At 32.6% G+C, this 23831-nt stretch overlaps 5 protein-coding genes across 10 annotated transcripts; 4 read left to right on the forward strand and 1 right to left on the reverse strand.

The window, feature by feature from the left end:
* The first annotated feature begins 338 nt into the window (after positions 1–338).
* Positions 339–2455, forward strand: LOC107614818 (putative FBD-associated F-box protein At5g56820). The gene is made up of 4 exons (XM_016316951.3): positions 339–1298; positions 1415–1561; positions 1659–1950; positions 2278–2455. The coding sequence occupies exons 1-3, from the start codon at positions 354–356 to the stop codon at positions 1944–1946; spliced, it is 1380 nt and encodes a 459-aa protein (XP_016172437.1). The 5' UTR covers positions 339–353; the 3' UTR covers positions 1947–1950; positions 2278–2455.
* Positions 2456–8475: 6020 nt separating this feature from the next.
* Positions 8476–10604, forward strand: LOC107616944 (F-box/FBD/LRR-repeat protein At5g56420-like). The gene is made up of 4 exons (XM_016318811.3): positions 8476–8817; positions 8987–9930; positions 10061–10210; positions 10298–10604. Exons 2-4 carry the CDS (start codon positions 9007–9009, stop codon positions 10583–10585), a joined length of 1362 nt encoding a protein of 453 aa, XP_016174297.2. The 5' UTR covers positions 8476–8817; positions 8987–9006; the 3' UTR covers positions 10586–10604.
* A 1103-nt stretch (positions 10605–11707) lies between these two features.
* On the reverse strand, positions 11708–13630 carry LOC107619463 (cystinosin homolog). The gene is made up of 8 exons (XM_016321763.3): positions 13302–13630; positions 13078–13210; positions 12892–12981; positions 12659–12783; positions 12445–12487; positions 12224–12341; positions 12088–12137; positions 11708–11959 (listed from the first exon to the last, which is right to left on the reverse strand). Exons 1-8 carry the CDS (start codon positions 13418–13420, stop codon positions 11825–11827), a joined length of 813 nt encoding a protein of 270 aa, XP_016177249.1. The 5' UTR covers positions 13421–13630; the 3' UTR covers positions 11708–11824.
* Positions 13631–14547: 917 nt separating this feature from the next.
* LOC107614816 (transcription factor TCP7-like) lies at positions 14548–15424 on the forward strand. The gene is made up of 2 exons (XM_021111691.2): positions 14548–14669; positions 14782–15424. Exons 1-2 carry the CDS (start codon positions 14548–14550, stop codon positions 15422–15424), a joined length of 765 nt encoding a protein of 254 aa, XP_020967350.2.
* A 5459-nt stretch (positions 15425–20883) lies between these two features.
* Positions 20884–23654, forward strand: LOC148543570 (F-box/LRR-repeat protein At3g26922-like). Of its 6 annotated transcripts, XM_088500367.1 has the most exons (5): positions 20908–21023; positions 21160–22171; positions 22286–22435; positions 22526–22837; positions 23234–23654. In XM_088500367.1, the coding sequence occupies exons 2-4, from the start codon at positions 21233–21235 to the stop codon at positions 22811–22813; spliced, it is 1377 nt and encodes a 458-aa protein (XP_088356493.1). In that variant the 5' UTR covers positions 20908–21023; positions 21160–21232; the 3' UTR covers positions 22814–22837; positions 23234–23654. The 6 variants fall into 6 exon arrangements, with proteins under 6 accessions (XP_088356495.1, XP_088356493.1, XP_088356496.1 ...); XM_088500369.1 differs by lacking the exon at positions 23234–23654 and having other exon boundaries at positions 20884–21023; positions 22526–22996; XM_088500370.1 differs by having other exon boundaries at positions 20908–22171.
* The last annotated feature ends 177 nt before the right edge of the window (positions 23655–23831 follow it).

Below are 23831 nucleotides of genomic sequence, written 5' to 3' on the forward strand. Positions count from 1 at the left end.
ATGTACAAGTAGTAAATCAAACTATATTTATCCGCACAAGTGGCTACTTGATTCAATTTACTAATTGTCCAACACATTTATGGTAAATTGAATCAATTTGATTCGATTTACATATAAATAATATTTGATTTTTCAAATCCAAATAAATCGATTCAAAATAAAAGAGAATAATTTAAATTTAATCAAACTAAAAAATAAATTCAAATCATATAATACCGTTTATAATAATCTTAGTCAAATTTATATAATCAAAATCAAACAAACAAACACCCTTGTTTATCCTTTAAATCCTAAACCCTACACCTGAGTCTAACCTTTCCAGAGACAAACTTGAGAAAGCAAAACCATTAACCATGGACATGGATAGGATCAGTTTGTTACCGAACTCTATCCTTTGCGACATTCTCTCATACCTTCCCACAAAACAAGCTGTATCCACCAGCATCCTCTCTCACAGGTGGCGCCATGTTTGGAAGGATCTTCAAGTCCTTGACATAGAGGATATACCCTTTTGGTCTCATCGAAAATGGGAAGAAGATCGAATTGATTCATGTGTGAATGCTATTCTATCTCAGCGCAATGCAGATTACCCCATCCAAAAGTTTCGCCTCACTTCCTATAAAAATTCAGAGGATCTCATCTTACCAAGGCTTGATGCGCATATCATGTTAGCATGGCTTGATGAGGATCTCATCTTACCATGGCTCGATGCCGTCATTGGTCCCCATCTCCACGAATTCTATCTCTGCATTGATTTAAGGAGGAATATCAAGTTGCCTGAATCCATATTCACTTGTGTATCACTCAAGTCCCTTGTTTTGAAACGTGATATTTATTTGAATTATTATCCAGAGTTTCCAAATGTTTATCTGCCATCTCTCAAGAACCTAGAGTTGGATTTCCTCTCTGTGAACCCCAGCAAGCTTTTATCCGGCTGCCCTGTTCTTGAAATTCTTAAGCTCACTCTACGGAACACGACCCGAGAAGGTTTTCATGTTCATGAACCTACAATCCAGATGCCTCGCACATTGAAAAGTTTAACCTTTGAAGATTACACTAGCTTCATGGAAAAGATCGACGTTCGGGAAATATACACTCCATTTCTTGAATACCTGCATATCAGAACGGAGGCCTGGGCGAACCCTGGGCTACAGGTATCAGTTATCAATTTTCCCAACATGGTGGAGGCACATCTTGATATTTTTCATGAACGTGTTGAGCATGGGGCTTGGGTGCTCGAGCTTTTCCAGGCACTCCGCGAAACAAAATTGTTGGCATTGAAATATGAAACAACACAGGTAACGTGCTTATCATAATCCCATGATTCCTCAAGCTAAATGTTTGATGTAACTCATTTGAATTTATAACTATAATTGTGAATTATATTTAATATCTAGAGTTATCTTCTACACAGTGCTTATTCAGTGCTCCTGCGTTCGAGTTTCCAGAATTTCTCCGTTTGCTCAAGCTAGAGGTTGATCTTCCATGTTTCAACACAAACTTCTTCCTAAACTTCCTTCATAATTGTCATGTACTTGAAGCTCTCGTAATTCATATTTTGGTATGAATACATTTCAATTTGAAACTTAAAACTAGTGTCTCTATTTCTATTTGTTGTTTGCCTGCATATATTGACGAGTGTTGTTTCCTGTTATCAGGGATATTATTCTCACCCTTATAATGGGCCAACACCACCAACCACGGTTCCCAATTGTGTGACATCATGTCTCAAGAGTTTTGAGTTTAGAGAATATCAAGATTCTGCAAATGAGCATGAGTTTATTGCATATCTTTTACAAAGAGGACTTGTTTTGAATACAGTGACAATTCATCTTAAATCTAATTTGGACCAAGAGACAAAGTGCAATATTGTGAGGGGATTATCTGCTATACCGAGGGGTTCTACAATATGTCAGCTAACTTTCATTGACGAAAATCCTATTTAACATGGTATGAACTCTCACAATCTCTATTCTCCGATGTTCCTTGATCATTGTTGACAAAATACCATGTTGGAGCCTTAAAAGTTTAAAATTTTTTAAATTTCAATACATTGGGTCAATTTAGGCTAGTTTTCCCCCCTAAATTCTTAAAATAGTTGTTGATGCTTCTGAATAAATTTGTTTGATGCCATGTTCCTTGAGAAATAATGAAATATACACTTGAACATTGTATTGGTGTTTGGATTTGTTATCTTTGATATCATGTTTTTTTTTTTTTTTCGGGGTCTCTCATCCCTGGAAATTTATATATGCCATTTGATTCTTGGAGTTGCAGGTTGATGGCAACTCCTACTCTCTGGGCAACTGCCAAACATTTACTTGTTTTACGGTTTATGTTCACAAAACATGTTGGCTGCTTTTTGACAATGTCGCTAGATTAAAGCACTATTTGTGCATCAATTTCTGTTTTTGAAGGTAGCTGGGAAGTGAAAGTTAAGACTAAGTTATCCCCTGCATATTATTATACTTTGTACTCCATGGATGCTATCTACGGTTCAATGTTTCTATATTTCTAAGTTGGATAACTTTTTGTGATGCGTAATAATATCCATGGTTAATTAGGACTAAATGCCATGATTTTGCAGAAATGTGATTTTTCTGACATTGAATTGATGAATTGTATAGCACAAACAGCAATTTTGATTACGTACCACCACCAATTCAGATTAGTTTGGTCTTAACTGTTGGTGATGAACGTGACAGGATTATGCAATGCTTTGATACCAATCAAAGATAGTGTTAGACTCTGACTAATTTCATGTATGCTCATCCAATCAAATCTGGCCACAATACAATAACGATAGATTTAGTTATGAATCCTTAAAAAATACTATAGAACCTTTTAAGCTGTTTGTGTATGATTATAATTCTAAAGTCAATTTAATTTTCACTTATTTATAATCCAAATATAATATTAGTTCTTAAATTAATTCAATTATCATTTTATATGATCTATAGTATGAGATAAGAGTTACTTGCTTATACCAAAAGAAAGGGCCTGCTTTTGCTAGCAATAAGCAGATGGCATAGGAAAAAAATTTAAAATAAAAATGAGCCAATTTAACCAATGGGTTGGTCTAGTGGTTAGTCCACTAGTTCGTTTAAGCAAGTGTCGGAGATTCAGTAATCCATTAACCAACAGCAAACTCTTAAATAGAGCTCAATATTACGATGAATTAATCCTTGACTTAACATATTGGAAAATACAATTAGAAATTAAAAAAAAAATAACAACTCGTAGGACCAATTTTATAAGTCCCAAGGATAGATATTAACGAGTAATATGGGATAAGTACCAGAGTTAATGAAATGGAGGATGCTACCATGCTGAAGGGATTTTGTTTCAGCAGGTGAGGAATAGACGTGGAACGTTTTGGTATTGGACGCGTGTATGGAGGTGTGGGTACGCGCCAAAACCATTGCAGGTTGACTGAGACAGGGACGCAGTAGAAGCAGAATCTGTCAGTAGAAAGTAGAATGATTTAAGGTGTGTTTGGCAAACACGTTGTGGAAGAGAGAAGCACGTTTGAGCTTCTTGAAAGCTTCACTCTTATGTTTGGCCATTTTTATTTTCCTAAACGCAGAATTGATTCTGCTTCTAAACGCACGTTCAGGAGAAGCTAAAATTTGTAGCTTCTGCGTTTCACGTTCATGGTTGTTTATTGTCTTTGGAAAATTAGTTGAAAATTTTATTTCTTTTTTACCAACCCTACCCTTCATTTTCTTCTATAAAAAGGATACCACTAACTATTACCTTCATAATAATTCTTTATAGTTTTTCCTACTTCTTCATAGTTTTTAGTTACAATTTTATTCATTAAAATAGTTCAAATTTGTTTTAATCATTAATAAATTGAATATTTTAATTCTTTTATTATTTTTAATACTCATTTTCACATTTAAATTTTTATGTTTTTATTGTATTTTTTAGTTATATTTTTTATTTATATGAAAAATATTTTTATATTATTTGTGTAGTGTTCTGATTTCTCATGTTATGTTTTTATAAGTTTTTTTTATTATTTACTATACTATTTTTTATAAAAATTTTTTTATTTTTGTTTGGCTTTGTTCATATAATTATTTATTTATTTTATTGTATTTCTTTTATTCATATGACAAATGTTATTGACGTTTTTTTTAGGATATTTTTATTATTTTTTCATATGAATTCTTTTTTTTATCCTTTCTTGCATTATATTTATGTTGTGTATGAAATTTTTTTATTTTTTATTTGATTTTATTCATAAAAATTTTATTTACTTTTTATTGTATTTTTTTGTTCATATGTTGTTAATTTTATGAAATTTTTATTATTTCTTATCTGTATGATTTTTTTTCTATTTTTTGATGTACTCTATTTTTGTTTTGTATTAAATTTTTTTATTTTTTATTATGACTTTATAAAATTTGTAATTGTAATTATTATATACTACGTTTATTATCAAAATTTTGTATAATATAAATTATGATCATATAAAAAACTAAAAAAGGACAAAATAAATAAAAAAATTAATTATAAGTAACAATAAAGCCATAAATAATGAAAATTTATAGTCCAAAATAATACTAAATTAAAGAGTACTAATAGTACTAGAAAAATTATAGAATATTTTCTTTTTGTTTGATATTATAAAATTTATAGTACTCTCTTTCATATTTTTTTATTGTATTTATTTTATTTATATGATAAATATTTTTTATATTATTTTTGTTAGTGTTCTGACTTTGCATACATATAAAAAAAATTATTTAAATTGATGTCTCTTTTGGTAATTTTTCATCTAAAAGTGATTTTGAGTAGTATAATCCAAACATCATTTGTTTTACTATAATCAATTTTGATATAAAAATTACCAAACATAAATCATGTTAACCCAAACTTACTTTTCATCAAAATCAATTTTACAAAATCAATTTTATACAAACTCCCGTTTGCAAACTGTAATCCAAACACACACTTAGTGGGGTTAACGTGGGTATAATTATTATCATTAAGATATTGGACTTTTTTGTGTGTACATGGACCTGCTTTTCGTTTTGGTTTGCAAAATTATGAATGATGAGCATGTGTGCTAGAGCGTTATTACTTATTAGGATCATTTTTTAGATGAGTTAAAAAAATAAAATTAAAATAAATAGAATTAAGATAATATTCTATTTGTGAGAATTTAGACAACTGTAAAATTAATTAATAAAGATTTTTATTTCTAAACTAAAAAAAGAAGTTATTATTATTATTATTATTATTATTATTATTATTATTATTATTATTATTATTGTATGATTTATAATTTTTGGTTTAAATTTCAAGGATTAAGAATTTATGAGCAAGTTAAAAGGTTTAGGGTATAGTGTTTTTTACTTTTTTATTTAGTATTAAGTGTTTAGGTTTTGTAGTTTAGGATTTATAATTTAGGTTATGATTGAGGTATTTTGGATTTGTGGTTAGAATTTATGATATATTATTGAGGGTTTAGGGTTGAGAAGTCATGTGTTAGGGTTTAGGATTTGTAATTTAGGGTTTAGAGTTTATGTTTAAGGGTTTAAGATTTAGGGTTTAGTGATGTGTATTTAGTTTTTTAAAAAATTAGTTTATAAATTTTAAATTAATAAATATTAATTTAAAATAGACAAAAATTTAGTATAAATTAAATAATTTAAAAATAAATACTCTAAAAAAATTGATATTATAATTTAAAAATACAATAAATTAGATTGTGTTTAGTTAATTGAAAATCTTATAATTTTTATTCAATTGATGTTTGTTTAGAATTTTTTAAAGTTGATCTTAGTTTGTAATTTTTTAAACTAAAATATAAACCTAATAGTATTATTAGTGTAAAATTAGAAAATTTAAAATAAACAAAGGTAATAAAATGAATTTAAAATTTGAAATTATTAAAAATTTGAAAAATAAAAAATTTAAAATCTGTAATTTTTGAATTTAAAAGTATTGATAATTATCATTGTAGAATAATTGGTAATTCCGTGATTAATTTGCTGGGCTTTTTTCTGCAATCCCATAAAATTTTTGGTATATAGAGTTTGGGCTAACCTTTTTGGTTTGGTTTAAACATTATGTGATCCATACGATATGATAATAAAGTTATGAACTATATATAGAGCAGGACAAAATATGACATGGACCTAAATAATAATAATAATAATAATAATAATGCCAACGAATTATAATTTAAAAGGCATAGGTTTGGTAAAGTTTTTTGAAGAGGTGCTTATACTTTTTAAAAGTTCAAGCTCTGCATTTTGTGTTTGGTAAATCAAAAAGATTATGTGCTTGTGCTTGTAGCTTTTAAAAGATCGGTGTACTTTTGAAAGCACTTAAGATAGAGCTTTTTAAAGTTGGCTTGTGCTTTTCAAAATTTAAAAGTCTAATATAACCTCATATATTAACTAATTTTCAAATTTAATACTTACATTTATGTCTATTGTAGTATTTTTAAATTTTAAAGCTATTTTACCAAACACAATTGATGTTGCTTGTGTTTATTAAAAGCTATTTTTGATTTGATTTACCAAACATAAATGCTACAACTTTTAAAAATCCATCTTTTAAAAGTTAACTTTTATAAGCTACTTTTAAAAAGTAAAAGTTTTACCAAACTAAGTCATAGTCTCTTCATACTCACTTAAGAGGTTGTGGGTTCAAGTTAAGGGTGTACATGGGCCGGACCACACCGGGTTTGGCTTAACCCAGACTCGACCCGAAATATAGACCGAGCCTAATTTTTAGACCATAACCCGATCCTAGATCCGATGAAACCTACGCACCTTCGGGCCAGGTAAAAACCGGGTCTTTAGCATGTAAAAATCACCTAATCTCCAACCATTATTTCACAATTCACATAGTAAAATTCACTTAAAAAAATATAACAAGAACCAAACCTTCTCTAAAATTAAAGCATAACCATAATCAATACTAATATTGTCTAATAATATTAAATATTTAAATCGATACAAATAACACAATATTATGCATTAGTCTAAAGTCTTATGCATTTTAAATATAAAACATTAACTTATAATCTTATAATGACTAATAATACAAAATATTAAGGTTTACAATATTTAAATTTCACATAAGAATAGCCATCATCCATCACTAATAACACAAAATATTAATTATGTATGATGACTGGGCCACCGAGCCGAGTTCGGGTGACCCGAGCTATGGCCCGGACCCGACCCAAAATAATGACCGGGTCTATTTTTGAGACCCTTACCCGGCCCTAAACCCAATGAAATCACACTAAATTAGCCCCTAAAGTGTTTGGGGCCGGGCCGAACCATATACACCCCTAGTTCGAGTCTACTTATTTTCGATAAAATAATAATAATAATAATAATAACTTTTTTTTTTAAGTTTCGAAATGAAAATCTTTATTAATTAATTTTACAGTTGCCTAAATTCTCACAAATAGAATATTATCTTAATTCTATTTATTTTAATTTTATTTTTTTAACTCATCTAAAAAATGATCCTAATAACGCTCTAGCCACCCATGCTCATCATCTTCATAATTTTGCAAACCAAAACAAAAAACAGGTTCATGTACACACAAAAAAGTCTAATACCTTAATGATAATAATTATACCCACATTAATCCCACTAAATTATTCTAGTTTCTGCCGACAGATTGTCAGATTATGCTTCTACTGCGTTCCAATCTCAGTCAACCTGCAAAGGTTTTGGCGCGTAGCCACACCTCCATACACACGTCTAATGCCGAAACGTTCCACGTCTATTCCTCACTTGCTGAAACAAAATCCCTCTAGCATGGTTCAATATTATCCTACCGTTAATTATACTAACAAATCAGATTGTATTTCAATTATTCTCACTTAGAAGTATTCATTCTCAATTGAGTCTCACTTGAATGTGTTCGATTTTAATATTATATCCACTATTTGTGTTTAAGTTCAATTATGTTCCTAAAAAAGTGAATGATGTAAATATTGCATGGATTAGTTTCAATTTTTGATGAGTTATTTTTTGGAATGGATTATCGATTATATCATATATATTTGTATTCTAACTTCCAAAAGAGATTTTTAAAACTCAAACTTGATGTGTAATTGACTGCACGATAATATTGAATCACTTTTACAAACTTTAGGAATAAGGACGATTTATTAAACGTTAGAGACACAAATATGACTTATCCCAAAGTTGAGCACAAAAATAATCTTTTACTCTTTTTTTAAAATATATAAAAAACATTTAATATTCTATTGTATATTATAAAAATTAGACTCATTTCAAAAAATTACATATATAAAAAACTTTATTATTATTATTTTTTAATTTACATTCATTAATTCTATGCAAAACTAAGATTAATGAGTTAGAACTTAGAAGTCTAAACCCTAAACCTTATCATGACATCATGCTAAGAAACACTTTCCAATAATAAAGCTTTGCTAAGGAACATGGCAGCTTCTAGCCTTTACTACGTCTACATGCACCATGTAGCAGATTGATAACAAAAAAGTTCAAATTTGTAATTGAACCGCTAATTCAATTTCGAGATGTTGGCGCTAAATTATTATTATTTTTTATTTAGATTTATAAAATAGTTCAGCTAAGAAATCTAACTGTTTTTCAAATTCTGCGTTCAAAATCAAATTTAAAATATTTTCGTGTTTTTTCTTCTTTTCTCGTTCTCTCACCCGCCACACAGACACTCTCCTATTTCAAGCCCTAACCAGGAACCAGCTCCGCCTCTACCCCAGCGATCTCCACCACGGCGCCGCCTCCTGCAGCCACTGCTCACGACCCATAACAGCACCATTGGTAATCGTCTTCTCCATATTAATACTATTACATGATTATTATTTCTTCTTCTATACAAGATTTTGATTTTGAAAATTTCAGTTCACATAGATTGTTGATTCACATATTCCAAAGATGATAATGTAGACAATGATTTATCTGAGCTAATATGTCGTTCTTAATCAAACAGCTTGAGATTCAAAATTGACAATGGTAAGGCCTAAGAAACTGAAATCAGAAGCAAAACCAGAAGAAAACACCATCAAAGAGGACCTGATCAGCAACCTACCAGACCCGGTACTTTGCCACATCCTCTCATTCCTCCCAACAAGAAGTGCCGTGGCCACCGGAATCCTCTCTCGCCGGTGGCGCCACGTTTGGAAAGATCTTCAAGTCCTTGACATATACGGGAGACCCTTTATGGCGCCTGCGCAGGAAGCCAAGTTTATTGCTTCTGTTGATGCTATTTTCGCCCAGCGCAATCCACTCCCCATCAAAAGCTTCAGATTGTGTTGTGGGTTAACTGATGATGAATCCCTCGATATGTGGGTTCAAGCCTGCGTTGGACCCCATCTCCGCACCCTGTATCTCGATGTCACTCTCTCATGTTTGGAGTTATTTTTGCCTAGAGATGTATTCACATGCAAATCACTAGTGTCCCTTGTTTTGAAATGTGAGTTTATTTTGGATAATTTACCTTATAAAGTTTGTCTCCCATCCCTTAAGAACATGGAGTTGGATTTAACAGATGTAGATTGTGATAATCTTTTATCTGGCTGCCCTGTTCTTAGAACACTTAATGTCAGATTAACTGAACCCTTCCAAAATAAATGGGTTGAGTTGCATAGAATTCGCATGCCTCGCACCCTGAGGCGTTTAATCTTTCAGGAGTCGAGGCCTAGCCATAATGATATTGGGCATCTTGAGATAAATACCCCATATCTTGAATACTTGCACCTCAAGATACAAAGCCCTTGCTTACGGTTTGTGGTTGGAAAATTTCCCAAGATAATGGAAGCGCATCTTGATATTTTTCAGTGTGTTGAACTTGAGCATGATGTTGATTGGGTGGCTAAGCTTCTTAAGGCACTATGCAAAACAAAATTTTTGGCATTGAAATATTGCACAACACAGGTAATATGCTTATCCTAAATCCATGATTCATTGAGCAAAATTTTTGATGTAATTTGATATTCTAATTTCTGATGAATTTGTAACTGGTGGTGATGTGTTTATATTTAATATCTTGTTATCTTGTACACAGTGCTTATTTCAAGCTGCAGCTTTAGAGCTTCCGAAATTTCACAGTTTGCTCCATCTAGAGCTTGATTTTCTATCTTTCAACTTCAACTTTGTGATGAATATGCTTCATAACTGTCACATGCTTCAAGTTTTTGCACTTCATAACCGAAAGGTACTTATACTTTTCAAGTTTAACACTGCCTGTGTGTCTGTTTCTTGTTTGCTTGCATCTTTAAGAAGTTTTGTTTCTTGTTGTTAGCGTTATTATTCACATCCATTGGAATATGCTGGACCAGAGCCCCCAACCGGAGTTCCTAATTGTGTGACATCACATCTCAAGACTTTTAAGTTTAGAGGATATGAAGACACTACAGATGAACATGAATTGACTGCATATCTTCTAGAAAGAGGACTTGTATTGGAGACAGCAACAATTCATCCTACGTCTGATTTTGAACTACTGACAAAGTATTATATTCTCAAGGGATTATCTGCCTTACCTAGGGGCTCTAATATATGCCAGATTAAATTTGACACACTTGACTGACTAAACTGATTTTGCATAGGTATGAACACTCACTGTCTATATTTGTAATGCCGATTGTATTGAAGCTGTTGGCTAAAAATTTTCATTGCTGTGCCTAGAAAACGGTGTAAATTGTTGAATATTGAATCAATTTTAGGCCAGCATTTCACTTAAATTCCGTTGATGTTTATGAATACTTGTTAAAAATACCATGATGTTGTATTTGGTAACTTCGAACTTTTGAAAGTTTAATACCAAAAATTTTCACCAATTTAATATTTACAATGTGCATAAGTTCTTGAAACAATTTATTATGATGTTGATGACTTGATGGGAACTCTACTCTTTGGCAATAGCAAATCTTTCATTTCGCCTTTCACTGTTTTGTCATCAAACACATAGGCTGCAATTTGACACTCTCTTGTTTGATTAAAACTGCATATTATTATTCTTATTATTATTATTTTCTATGATTGCAGGTTTTGAAGATAGCCGTGAAGTATTTTATCATCCACTGCAATATATTTACCGATTTGATATCTGCTACAGTTAATCCTTCTATTTACTTTAGAAGTTAGATAGATTTCAATGATGTGTAAAAGATATTCAAAGTCAACTATGTTTAAATTATTTTTTTTTTCAATCATGACTGGATTTTATGTAATTTTTATTGGACGAATTATTTATCACAGTATAGCAGCCTAGTTTCCGCATTAGCCAACTCTGGCTCTTTGGTGTGCACTGTGCACTATTAACGGTTGTGAACGGGACAAGATTTATCCACTGCTTTTATATCCACTACTTTGCATCACTGCTTTGAAATTGTAGAATAAACTCAAGGTCCAATATGCATTTGAGATAAGGTTACAGTGGGTTTCATCTTCCTAAAATAGTAAAGGAGAATATTCTTTAGCAACATACAACATTATGTTACCAACGTCCATTTTGAACAAGTACTTATAAATTTTGAGGTGGCAGTCATCAGTAGTCAAATCATCAACTGATGAGTTGAAGACATGGTTACTAAAGAGTTGGTACAAGGACAGCTACACGGTTTATAATTTGCTATTTTTTGTGATTAGATCATAAAAAATCTGTAGAGAGAATTTGGTATGCAGATACCGATAAATTGGCTAGCCATAGTTAAGGAGTTTAAAGGCTTTAAGCTTGTGGTCTAAACTGTATATTTATCTTGGAAAATGATTAACTACAAATTTAGATTGAGCTCATTCCAAGAGAAGATATTCATCAAGTTACATTTCAAACATTCTCCGACGATTGGCGATCAGAAGGCTTAACATTATCATGTTCAATATTTGTCTCTGATCTGCGTCTTTTTGAAGGATATAGCAGGTAATGTTGGCATATGAAGAGGATGTCAAAGAATACAGACACCTGCAACAGTTTATTCCATCAATTAGCACGAAGAATTGATAAATTTTGAGTTATTGATATGGCTCTTTATGCACTGAGTTTATATTTGTTCCTTTAAAGAGAAACCAAATCAAGAGAATTATTCATACCAGGGATAATAGTAGTTTCCCTATGTTTCCATAAAAGTTGACCCAAGAGCCTGAAAATCAAAGGCAGAATTTGAAAACTGTTTGTTGAAACTACAAACCTAAACAAGTGAATCACTTGGTAAAGAAAATTGCATACCTTGATCAACAGATTGCATAACCATTTGTAAATAGTTTGCTATGCCTCCAGACAAGTCTAGTAGAATGTTACCAATGCTCCAACCCTCTGTACTTTTTCTTCTAAAGTTCATCACTGCCTGTATTGATCAGTATAAATATCTCCTCTTTAGGTTATGTATTTGCATTTGCACAACTTAAATTTATGTCTCTGAAATTAATATCATTGGAATAGATTCTAACCTGAGGAATATATTTTATAATAGTCATGCATACTTGGATTCCACTGCAGGAAAATCAATTTCAACAAAAATTAGAAACAATTTCTAAAAGACATTTCTTTTAAAACCAATGAAAAATCATTGATCCTTCACGTGCAAATAGTTTAAAAATCAACAATGGCAAGTTAAATAATGCAATTATGACCAAATAAAAATAATGAAAACAGGTAACATACCTGAAAATAGAGAGTAGCCAAAGCCAATGATGATTGTGCAAAGATACAAAGAAACACACTGCTGCAATTGACCAAGCAACAAGAAGGATTCCAAGGGCGATTTTAGAGATTCTTTGTCCTCCGCGCTACATGAAAATGTCGAACACTTTTAGCATAATTATGAACTCAAATCAAAATTAAAAAAAAAAAAAAAGAAATCAACAAAGAAAAGAGTATAGAAGTATAACACTAACTTCATAGATTGCAATCTGAAACAAGGAAATTGCAGTCAGCAGAACAGCATGAGCTGAAAAAGCAACATCATTTGCCGCCACTGGTATCATCTAAAATAAATTAAGCCACAAATTCACAAACATTAATAAGATTCCATATATAATTAGAGGAGTTAACTGTAAACATGTACGGAAACAGAAACAAACCTCTTTTTGACCATATTTGTCTTTGTACTGTTTCTGAATAGCAGAACTAAAGTACAGAGAAGCATTGTATATAAGATAGGCTGTGTGCTTTGTCAGATTCAGCACTACAAAATCAAAGTTCAACCCCACCACACTAAATCACAAAACAAAAGTTAAAAGGGTCATCAAATATGTTGATACTTAGGAACTCTTTATTTCAAGTTATGCATATATATATAATATACCTCTTCCTTCTGAAATTCAGAATGACTTGTGGATAGAAGCTGATTGACCAACAAGCAAAAGCAAACCAGCCAAGAACTTCATAGGAAACGTGGAGAGGAACTGAATTCCAAGAAGCCATAGAATTTTAGTGTCTCTGTGTGAAATGGAAGACCCCACCAACTCCAAAGATGCTTTAACGCAATAATGGTATTTGTATTTTGTAGTGTTCCTTTACAGTTTATACCCCGTGAGGCCGTGACCACTAGATAAAAAGGTGGATCTTAAGTCTTCCATTTTATATGGGATGGATATGAATGTATTGAACCAAAATTGTGACTTAAAGGAGCATTCAGGCATTCACAACAGTATTACCATAAATAGAATGTTGCTGTTCTTTGATTGAGTTGTAGCTTGTACGTATTTCGGTATTTGTTGACCACTTAGTCTGAATTGCGTCAAGATGCATTCGGAGGAGAACATTATCTATGTATAGGAAATTAAAAAACAAAATAATTGGTTAAAGAAGCCCATTTAACTACTAAAAGAGTTTGGTATTTATTATTTTTATTTTTAGTGATCATCTAGATACATTAATAATATATTGAAAGAGTAAAATTATTTATTATAACTTTTATATAGGACAATTTTTTAATTTAATCCTTCATTTAAAGTCTTAAGCACAAATTAATTTGTTTCCTAAAACTTATAATATATATTGAGTGATAATTAACCAAATTAACATTTATTCAATTGATAATTATGTTAGTAGGAGAGTTCGTTAATTTGATTTTTAATGGATACTTTTAGCTTTATCTTTAAGCCCTTCTTATAAGTAAAAAATGATTGTATTTTTTATTAATTAAATAAATTTTAATTTTTGTATATATTATATTTTTTATCAATAGTTTAAATTTAAAAGAATAACCTGCTAATTAAGCTAACTATTTTTTTGAAATATTATAAACAAAATAAAACTCAAACTCTAATAACTTATTTGTTATTCTTAATAGGTTTAATTACTCTGGATTTCCTATAGTTTTACCAAATTTTCAATTAAGTCTCTATACCATATAATTTTTTTCAATTTAGTCCATACCGTGACAAAAACGTTTAAAATAACAAAATATTCTATTAAAAAACGAATATTCTCACATTTAAAAAAAACTAATCAAAGATACCATCATATTTTGAAGAGTAAAGAACAAATCCATCCCTAACCTTTTTTTTCGCGGACATTTTCGTCCCCGAGAATTGGAAAATACTTTAATGTCCTTGACCCCTCGAAAAAGTGGAGATATTTACCCCTCCGTTAGAGTCGCTCCGTTTGCCTTGACGGAAAACGGTGACGTGGCTCCCGTGGCGCTGACCTGGCCGTTACGGGCTGCCACGTGGGATGGACTTTTTAAAAGAGGACATATTAATCCCCAGGAACCAAAACGTCGCCATTTCTCCCCCACCCACAATCTATGAAATCTTTGAGTCCTAATCCTTCGAATGCAGTGTGAAGGTGAAGCGGGTGAAGGAAGAAAGGGAGCATTCCGACCCATGGCATCCGACGGAGCTCGGCCACAAGTCCGACGGCCAGACCATCGAGTGGCTCCTCCGCCAGGCCGTGCCCTCAATCATCGCTGCCACCGGAATCGGAACCACTCCCGCCAGCTTCTCCTCCATTTCCGTCTCCGTACGCGGCGGTGCTGGCTCTCCCTCTTCTCCTTCCTCAACCTCCGCAGCGTCTTCGCTCGACCACAAGTCCTTGCTCGCTCCCACTCCCTTCATACTCGGCAAGCGCATACACACCGATGACGATGCTTCCGCCAAGGACGACGGCGTCTCCATGGGGCCCGCCGTTGGGTCCTTAGTGGGCCCCAGAGCTCCCGCGGGGCTCTGGGCCTTCCCGGTTAAGCCCGATTTTGGTCAAATTTGGAGTTTCACAGTGGCTGCTCCTCCGCCGGAGATGGTTGTGCAGTCGGCGGCGGTGTCGGTGTCTCAGCAGCAGCAAGCTTCTTTGTTCGTTCACTATCAGCATCAGCATCAGCAGCAGCAACAAGCCATGGGAGAAACTTTGGCGACGAGGCTGGGAAATTACCTTCTTGGACATCTGAATTTGCTGGCTTCTAAGTCAGGAGGGCCCGGAAAATCTTAGGTTTAGGGCTCTTTTGTTTTTAGTTTTTTTAGTAGAGAAGTCCATGAATTTAATTAGGATTTGTTTTAAGTTATTTATTATGATGATGATGAATTGCTGCAGATTGAGGCTGAAAGCGGTTTTCAGGACCTTGATCATCAGTGTTTGCTGTGTGCAAGTGCAAATGCAGCTTGGAAATTCATAATATTGGTTGTGATTAAAAGAAAGCAAGGTTTTCTGAGTTGGAGAGACTAATAAGCTTTGTAATGATAATAGGATTGCATTATTGGTTGCTTGGTTTTTTGAGTTTTTCACTTACTCTCCTCCATCATGTCCTATATCCTAATGGAGTGTACAAGTTTGGTTGTTGTTGCAGCCAGCTCAAGTGCAATTACTAGTAGATTTAGTGTTGATGGTAGTCAAGCTCAACTCAACTTTGCTCCGAATTTGTTGGAGTACACAACTCAACATAACACACCACACTACATTCTAATTCCTGTGAAAGAATTCATGTGTTGTTCTTGTTAATGATATGGGTTTTGGCACAGCTTGATGGATGGTGAGTGGTGTGGTGAGTAGTCAATGCTATCCTCTCTTTCAATCTCTCTATCTCTTTCACTTTCACAGCTAGCTCCTTTGCTGGTTTTAAGTTGTTCATCATAATGTTATTTTCTGAGGTCACTATAGTGTGGGTGAAAGACCAGTGTTTTTTGAGTGTTTTCTGAGGTCACAGAATTTCATAGATTGAGAGTGGGGGAGAAACGGTGACGTTTTGGTTCCTGGGACTAATACGTCATCTTTTCAAAAGCCCATCCCACGTGGCAGCCCGTAACGGCCAGGTCAGCGTCACGGGAGCCACGTCACCATTTTCCGTCAAGGCAAACGGAGTGACTCTAACAGAAGGGTAAATATGTCCACTTTTTTGGGGGTCAGGGATATTAAAGTATTTTCCAATCTTCGAGGACGAAAATGTTCGCGAAAAAAAAGGTTAGGGACGGATTTTTCCTTTACTCTATTTTGAAAATTTCCAAAAAATTCCTTATTATTTTGTCCCACACTCACCCCGTCTTAACCCAGTAGCCCTAACTTCTTGAGCTCCCGTTGGATCCACCGTAAGGTCCCCTCTTGCGGCATCTCCTCTGCTCGGTGTCCCTCCCATACTCGTCGCTACTAGAAGAAGGTCATTCATCCACTACCAGCAACAGTCGACAGAATAAAGATGAATCAAGGTTGGAAGTGTTAGCGACAAATCTTGGAGCTTCAATGCCGTAACAAAAATCACTTGAGCTGTGGTTCTTTCTCCTTCAAATATCTCAGCATTCCGAACTCTCCACAAGACCCACACAGCGTTGCAATCAACGTCAGCTTTCTCTCTCCTTCTTGCCCTAAACTCGTCGATGCGCACACCGCCAGCCACAGATCGGCAAAATTTTCAAATTGCTTCTGCTAGTTAATGGACTCGAAGCCTGATTCAGCAGGGCCACAATTAAGCAAACAGTTTTCGAAGAAGTTCTGCATCTTGAACTTAGGTAGGGGCGAAATAACCTTATTTTTCCTTACTCAGAATCTATATACATTTTTTATTTTGGAAAATTTTCTTTAGATTTGTTATCAATAATACTAAGTTGTTTTTTGATATTGCTGCACCATTGACCTATAATTTGGAGGTCTTAGCATGTACTCCCAAAAAAAAAACTTCATATTTGTTGATGAAAACATGCATTGGACGGATACTTTTATTTTATCGTTTTTTTTTTAAATTTTAATTCTAAGTTTTCATTTTGGGATTCGGCCTGTGAATGCAAGCCTGAGAAATTAAAATTCGAACTAATTAATAGTTTGAAAAAATGATAACATTTTGAGAATGAGGTCAGTCGGGATAAAGTTAAGAAAATTTCACCCTGTTAGACCTAATAAACTCTCTCACTGCTTGCAATTTCACCATTGCAAGGGGAGATGTAGTAGTAGTAGCAGTAGTGACCATTTGGATGTAACCAGATTTTAGAATTTCCTGCAATTTGAGAATTTACATGTAAAATATGTATGGTTACAAGTTTTATTTAGATGTAAATTCTAATTGAATATAAGGTGCAAAAAATAAAAGGATAATGCTTCAATATTGTTCATGCGAGATGAAGCTTAATATGTTTAGCAGTAAATTGTACACAGCAACCTGAAGGTAGCTGTACAAAATTATATATATATATATATAGTTCTTACTGTCAGTTTTTGTAAACAATTTTAGTTATTACTCTATTAATGGTTCTTGTTATCATATGCCATATGCAAATTCTTTCATTATGTTGATATGATCGTATATGGTTGCATATATTTGTTTTTATATGCAATAAATTATTCTTGCAATTGTATGATGATTAATCTTTTTTCATTTTTTCAATTCAGACATTGTGGTAGTGATTGTTTTTAACAATGGAGGTATATATAGATGAATGGACCTCACAAAGATGATCCTGCTCTGACTTTCTTTATTTCAAAAGCAGGCTACTATGCTTTGATTAAAGCTTTTGGTAGAAATGGCTATCTTGTTGGGAGAACTCAAGTATGTTCTTTTAGAATTTTTCTTGACTCGAAAACCGGCCGTTATCAATGTTATTGTCAGTGAGCTTAGTTCAGACAAGGGGGGCTATGACCCCCCCAAACTTTTTACAAAAAATTTAGTAGTACTTTTTTAAAAAATAAAAAATAGTTCAATTGACTTAAATACTTTACTATGACTTAAAGTATCTTATAAGTTCAATAAACAATATTCTCTTTATCTTTAAGTTCAAATATAAAAAATTAGATATTTTTATTTATTTAATTTAATATTATTTTATATTTTACTATTTATTTAATTTAATTTTTTATATGATAAAAAATAATAGAATATTCAATAAGTATTAATATTAATATATTTGTATAAATTGATAAAAAAATTCAATAAATATTATAAATTTTAATATTTGTCCTTCTAACTTCTTCTTTACATATTTTACAAGATATATATATATTCAAATTTTTATATAAAATAATAATGAAAAATCAAAGAATTGATACATTTTTTTAAGAGGAAGACTAATATTTAAGATGGAGAACATATAACTTTTACAATATCAACACCTGTAGATAGTTCTTCTACTTTAATGAATCACGAAAAAAAGTGAGATATAACCTTCAAAAGTTCAAAAAGTTACATCTGATGGCTTTAACCTTAAATTTTTTGGAACGAGATCTTGAAAAAATGGTTTTAAATTTGGCAATATCACCCAAACCAGAGAGATGAGATTAGACGAACTTATCTTAAATGGGTCCATATCAAAAACATTTTGATAATTATTTTCTATCTGACCCCCAAAATTTTGTTTCAAGTTCCGCCCCTGGTTATTGTTGATCCTTATGTTTTCTACGGATTATTTATTTATATTACACTAAAACTATGTTTTCTACAGATTTCGTTTTTAAATTTTAAATTTCAATAACACAAATTACATAATCTTATGATTTTTTATGGTGTACCATGATATGATGAAGATATAAACTATATTCCATGAATCCACACAAATGTAAAATATTATACGATCGTAATAAATACTTGAATGATGGAAACTGAATTTTATATATACGTATTACTATTATTTCTGTTTTATTTTATCCATTTTTTTTGTCTATATGTCCTTAAGATAAAGTATTTTTGAAAATAAAAAAAAAGAAAAAGATATTTTTGGTACAATTTGTATATAAATAAGCAAAAGAATCATAATGACAAAATAAAAAGGATTATAGGAATATCTTTCGTGTTTAGAATCATTGAATAAGGATTATAAGAATATCTTTCATTGAATATTTATAGTTTGAGTAAAGTATCGTTTTTGTCCCCAACATTTGGGGTAAGTCCTATTTGTGTCCCTAACGTTTAAGTCGTCCTATTTGTATCCTTAACGTTTATAAAAGTGATTCAATGTTATCCTACTATCAATTATACTAACAAATAAGATTATATTTTTCAATTATTCTCACTTGAATGTATTCATTCTCAATTAGATCTCACGTGGATGTGTTCGATTTTAATATTATACCCACTATTTATGTTTAGATTCAATTATGTCCTTAGAAAAGTGAATTATTTAAATATTGTAGGAATTAGTTTCAACATTTGATGAGCTATTTTTCAGAGTAGATCATGAATTCTATTCTAGACATTTGTATTCTAACTTCAAGAAGAGATTTTTAAAACTCAAACTAAAGCGCTCATGATGTATAATTGACGGCAGGATAATATTGAATCACTTTTACAAACGTTAGGGATACAAATAGGACGATTTAAACGTTAGGGACACAAATATGATTTACTTCAAACATTGGAGACAAAAACGATACTTTACTCTTTATAGTTTCATCGAATTTTCAATTAGTTCTCTATATTTTTTTTCTTTTCAATTGGGTCCTTAAGGGTATATAAGTAATTTCACAACAACAACAACAACAACAACAAAGCCTTGTCCCACTAAGTGGGGTCGGCTACATGAATCAAACGACGCCATTGTGCTCTGTCATGTATCATGTCTACAGAGAGACCGTTTACATGTAGATCTCGTTTGACCACCTCATGGATGGTCTTCTTAGGTCTTCCTCTGCCTTTCGCCCTTTGTCCATCTTCCATCTCATCCACCCTCCTGACTGGATGTTCTATCGGTCTTCTTCCCACATGTCCAAACCACCTGAGACGCGATTCAACCATCTTTTCCACAATGGGTGCTACTCCAACTTTCTCCCTTATATCTTCGGTATATAAGTAATTTCACAATTCACTAATATTTTTTTGACGTTTAACGTTAGCAGGGACTAAATTGAAAAAAAAATAATGTATAGAGACCCAATTGAAAAAAAAAAAAGTATAAAAACTTAATTGAAAATTCGGTAAAACTATAAGAATATGTAGAGTAATTAAACCTTTTTAATATTTTTGAAAAGCATTAGTATTTAAAAGATATATTAATATATGTTTATATTCTATATAATGAAAATATAAAAAAAAATATTAATACATAATTTTTTTTAAAAATATTTTTTATTATATATAATCTAAAAATATTATTTTTTATTATTTCTATGACTTAAATACGAAATGTTTTAGTTAAATTATATATTAATTTACATTTTAATTAATTCTATTTTTATATGAACTAGTGTACTCTCCACTAAGCTAGAGAGTAGAGAGATCGTTTGACTCTTTTACTGTAGATTAAAAAATGGGTTTCACTTTTCACCTAACCTAACTGTGTAAACTGTTACCAAAATAAAAATAAAATAAATAATAAATAATAATAAAAAAATACTATTTATATATTAAAATCAACCACTAATATATTTGTGTATAAATACATGTATGATTTAATTTATTTTTAATGTATATTTATATTTTAATATATATTTTATTTGATAGCTGATTTTGATGTACGCTTACCATAACCTAAAAAAAATAAATAAATAAATAACTGCGTTATTGGTTTCACATTCACCGCTTTCACCATTCACAATTCACAGAAACACTGCTTCCTCCTTCAATCCCTAACTATCTCCTCTCAACTGCGGCACCGTCACCGCTCACGAGGCACCTTCGGTATTCATCTTCTTCATTGCACATCATGCTTTTTTTTATATTTCAATCTTATTTCCCTTTCCAATTTTCAGTTCACATAGTTGACAATAACGTAGGAAATTATTTGGCCGAGTCATGTTACTCTTATTCTGTGCAGCAAAACGAATTCTGGAACCAATTCTACTTGATTCATTTCCAGAACTAACTTTCTTGAGAGACAAATTTTGACAATGCCGAAACAGAATCAAAGGAATTTAAGTGGAAAGGTAGCTATTAAAAGAACTCGAAAAATTGATAGGATTAGTAGCTTACCGGATTCTTTGCTTTGCCACATCCTCTCATTCCTTCCAACAATAGAAGCCAAGGCCACCGGCATCCTCTCCCGCCGGTGGCGCCACCTCTGGAAGGAAGTCCCAGTCTTGTACTTTGAGGATGAGCCATTTTACCGCCTTGAATTTTCAGATGATGAAGTTGAAGAGGGCTTTGTCGATTTTGTCGATAATGTTGTTGCTCAGCACAAGGTCCCCCACGTTGAAAAGTTCAAACTCGAATGTAGTGTCTGTGGAGAAGATACTCTCACAAGGTGGATTTCCTCAGCTGTTGGACCACACCTCAAGGAGCTGGATCTCTGCCTTTGTATCTACCGTGATGATTACCCCGAGACTTGCGACTTGCCTCAAAGCGTTTTCACTTGCGCCTCACTCGAGTCCCTCGCTTTGAAGTACCGGATTTATCTGGATTCTCTTCCGGATGTTTGTCTGCCATCCCTCAAGAACCTAGAATTGGATACCATCTATGTGAATCCTGAGAAGGTTTTATCTGGTTGTCCTGTTCTTGAAAATCTTAAGCTAATTTTAGAGGCCTTTCCCTTAGGTCGTGGTATTAATTATCCTGCAATCCACATGCCTCATTCCTTGAAGAGGTTAACCTTTGCAGATAAAAGTCCCGAAGACTCTCTTAAGCTTCTTGAAATAGATACCCCATCTCTTGAATACCTAGATATCAAACTCTGGGGGCATTATTTAAATGTTTTGTTTAGCCATTTTACCAACATGGTGAAAGCACAGCTTGATATTTACCCACAAGATAAGCATCTTTGTTGGATACCTGAGCTTCTCAAAGCACTTCGCAGTACAGAACGTCTAGTGTTGAAACTTGATACAACAAAGGTAATATACTTCTCGTATTCTCATGATCTCTTGAACAAAACTTTACATTGTTAATTTCTGAAAAGTTTATATTTGTAGTTTTGTTTGTAACATCTTGTTGTTTTGTACATGTAGTGCTTACTTCGTGCGCCAGCTCTAGATTATCCGGAATTTTGCCGTTTACATAATTTAGTGATTGATATTCCATGTTCGAACTCGGCATTTCTAATAAATTTAATTCAGCATTGTCCTATACTTCAAGTACTCATAATTTATAATCAGAAGGTGTGCGCACTCTTCAAATTCAGCCTTATGTCTATATCTAATTTTTATTTGCTTGCATTTTTTGAAAGTATTGTCGTTTCCTGTTGTCAGGGTGGATATTTTCGCTCAGAGGAACATAGTGAACCTAGCAGTTGGACACCACCAGCCCATGATCCTATTTGTGTTACATCGAATCTCTTGATTCTTGGATTTTCAGGTTATCGAGACTCTGCAGATGAGCATGCATTTATTGCGTATATTTTACAAAAAGGACTTGTTTTGGCGTTAATGAAAGTTCTTATTAATGGGGAGCTTCGCCCGAAGAAAACATATACAATTCGCAAGAAATTATCTACTCTACCGAGGGGCTCTAAAACAGTCGATCTTATAATTAAGTGACTAAAAGTAATCAGCACTTATGTGGTACATACATTTCACCATCTCTATCTCGATGGTTTTTTTATGTCAAAACTATACAAAGTTGTATGGTACCAAGTGCTTTCATCCTGGTTGCATAAAATGGATAAATCTGAGTCCATGCTCAATTTTATTTTTATGTCAGTTTTACACCTGAATTCCTCAAATGTTTGTAGAACCTTTTGATTACTTTTCCAAAACACTAAGTTGTATGGTATGATGCTGTGGGCTTGCAGAAATAGGCACTTTAACTTAGTAATGATGGTTAGGATTGATAGTTTGGAAATACGCATTTCCGTCTTTTGATTCTACCTTAGGAATTAGGATGTTTATAATATTTCAAAGAATCAGCATTTTGATAGAGCATGGATAACCTATTGTATAAATCTGTTGTTGAAGCAGGTTGATGGCAACTATGCACCATCTTTGGCAATACCAAATCTTTGACTTATTCATCTGTTATGTCAGAGAGGTTATAGGATTTGTTTAATACTTAGTTGCTGGGGGTGCATTAGAATGGCATATTCCGTTATAGAAGTTATGATATCTGCCGAGTAATATTGTATTCCTTCAATGCATGATGCTCTTTCGACCTTTTCTTGTTTTTTTCCATTTACTCTTAAGGTTGTGTACTTCTAAAAGATGTATATTTGATGTCATGATTTGATAAATGAGTTTGCTGACTACAACTGATTTTATGTAACTCTTGAAGGAAGAATTAGTTACACATATAGCAGCCTAGGTTAGGCAGTTGCCATTTCTGTTTCTTTATTCTTCACTGGTGGAGATAAATATGATCTGATTTGAGGAACATTTCACCATGTATATTTGCAGTCCCTTTTTGCTTCACTTGAAATGTTTGATGACTCTAGTCCTTATCACTCCTTAGTAATTGAAGACTATAGTCTTTAGTGATTGTTTTGCAATGCCATGTTTTCTAGTCCAAAAGAATGATGTTAATGCGTATAATTTCTCTGGAGAGATATAACAGCGAATATGG

Source organism: Arachis ipaensis, chromosome B9 (assembly GCF_059453495.1).
Source record: "Arachis ipaensis isolate K30076 ecotype BB chromosome B9, ASM5945349v1, whole genome shotgun sequence".
In the NCBI taxonomy this organism is placed as follows: Eukaryota; Viridiplantae; Streptophyta; class Magnoliopsida; order Fabales; family Fabaceae; genus Arachis; species Arachis ipaensis.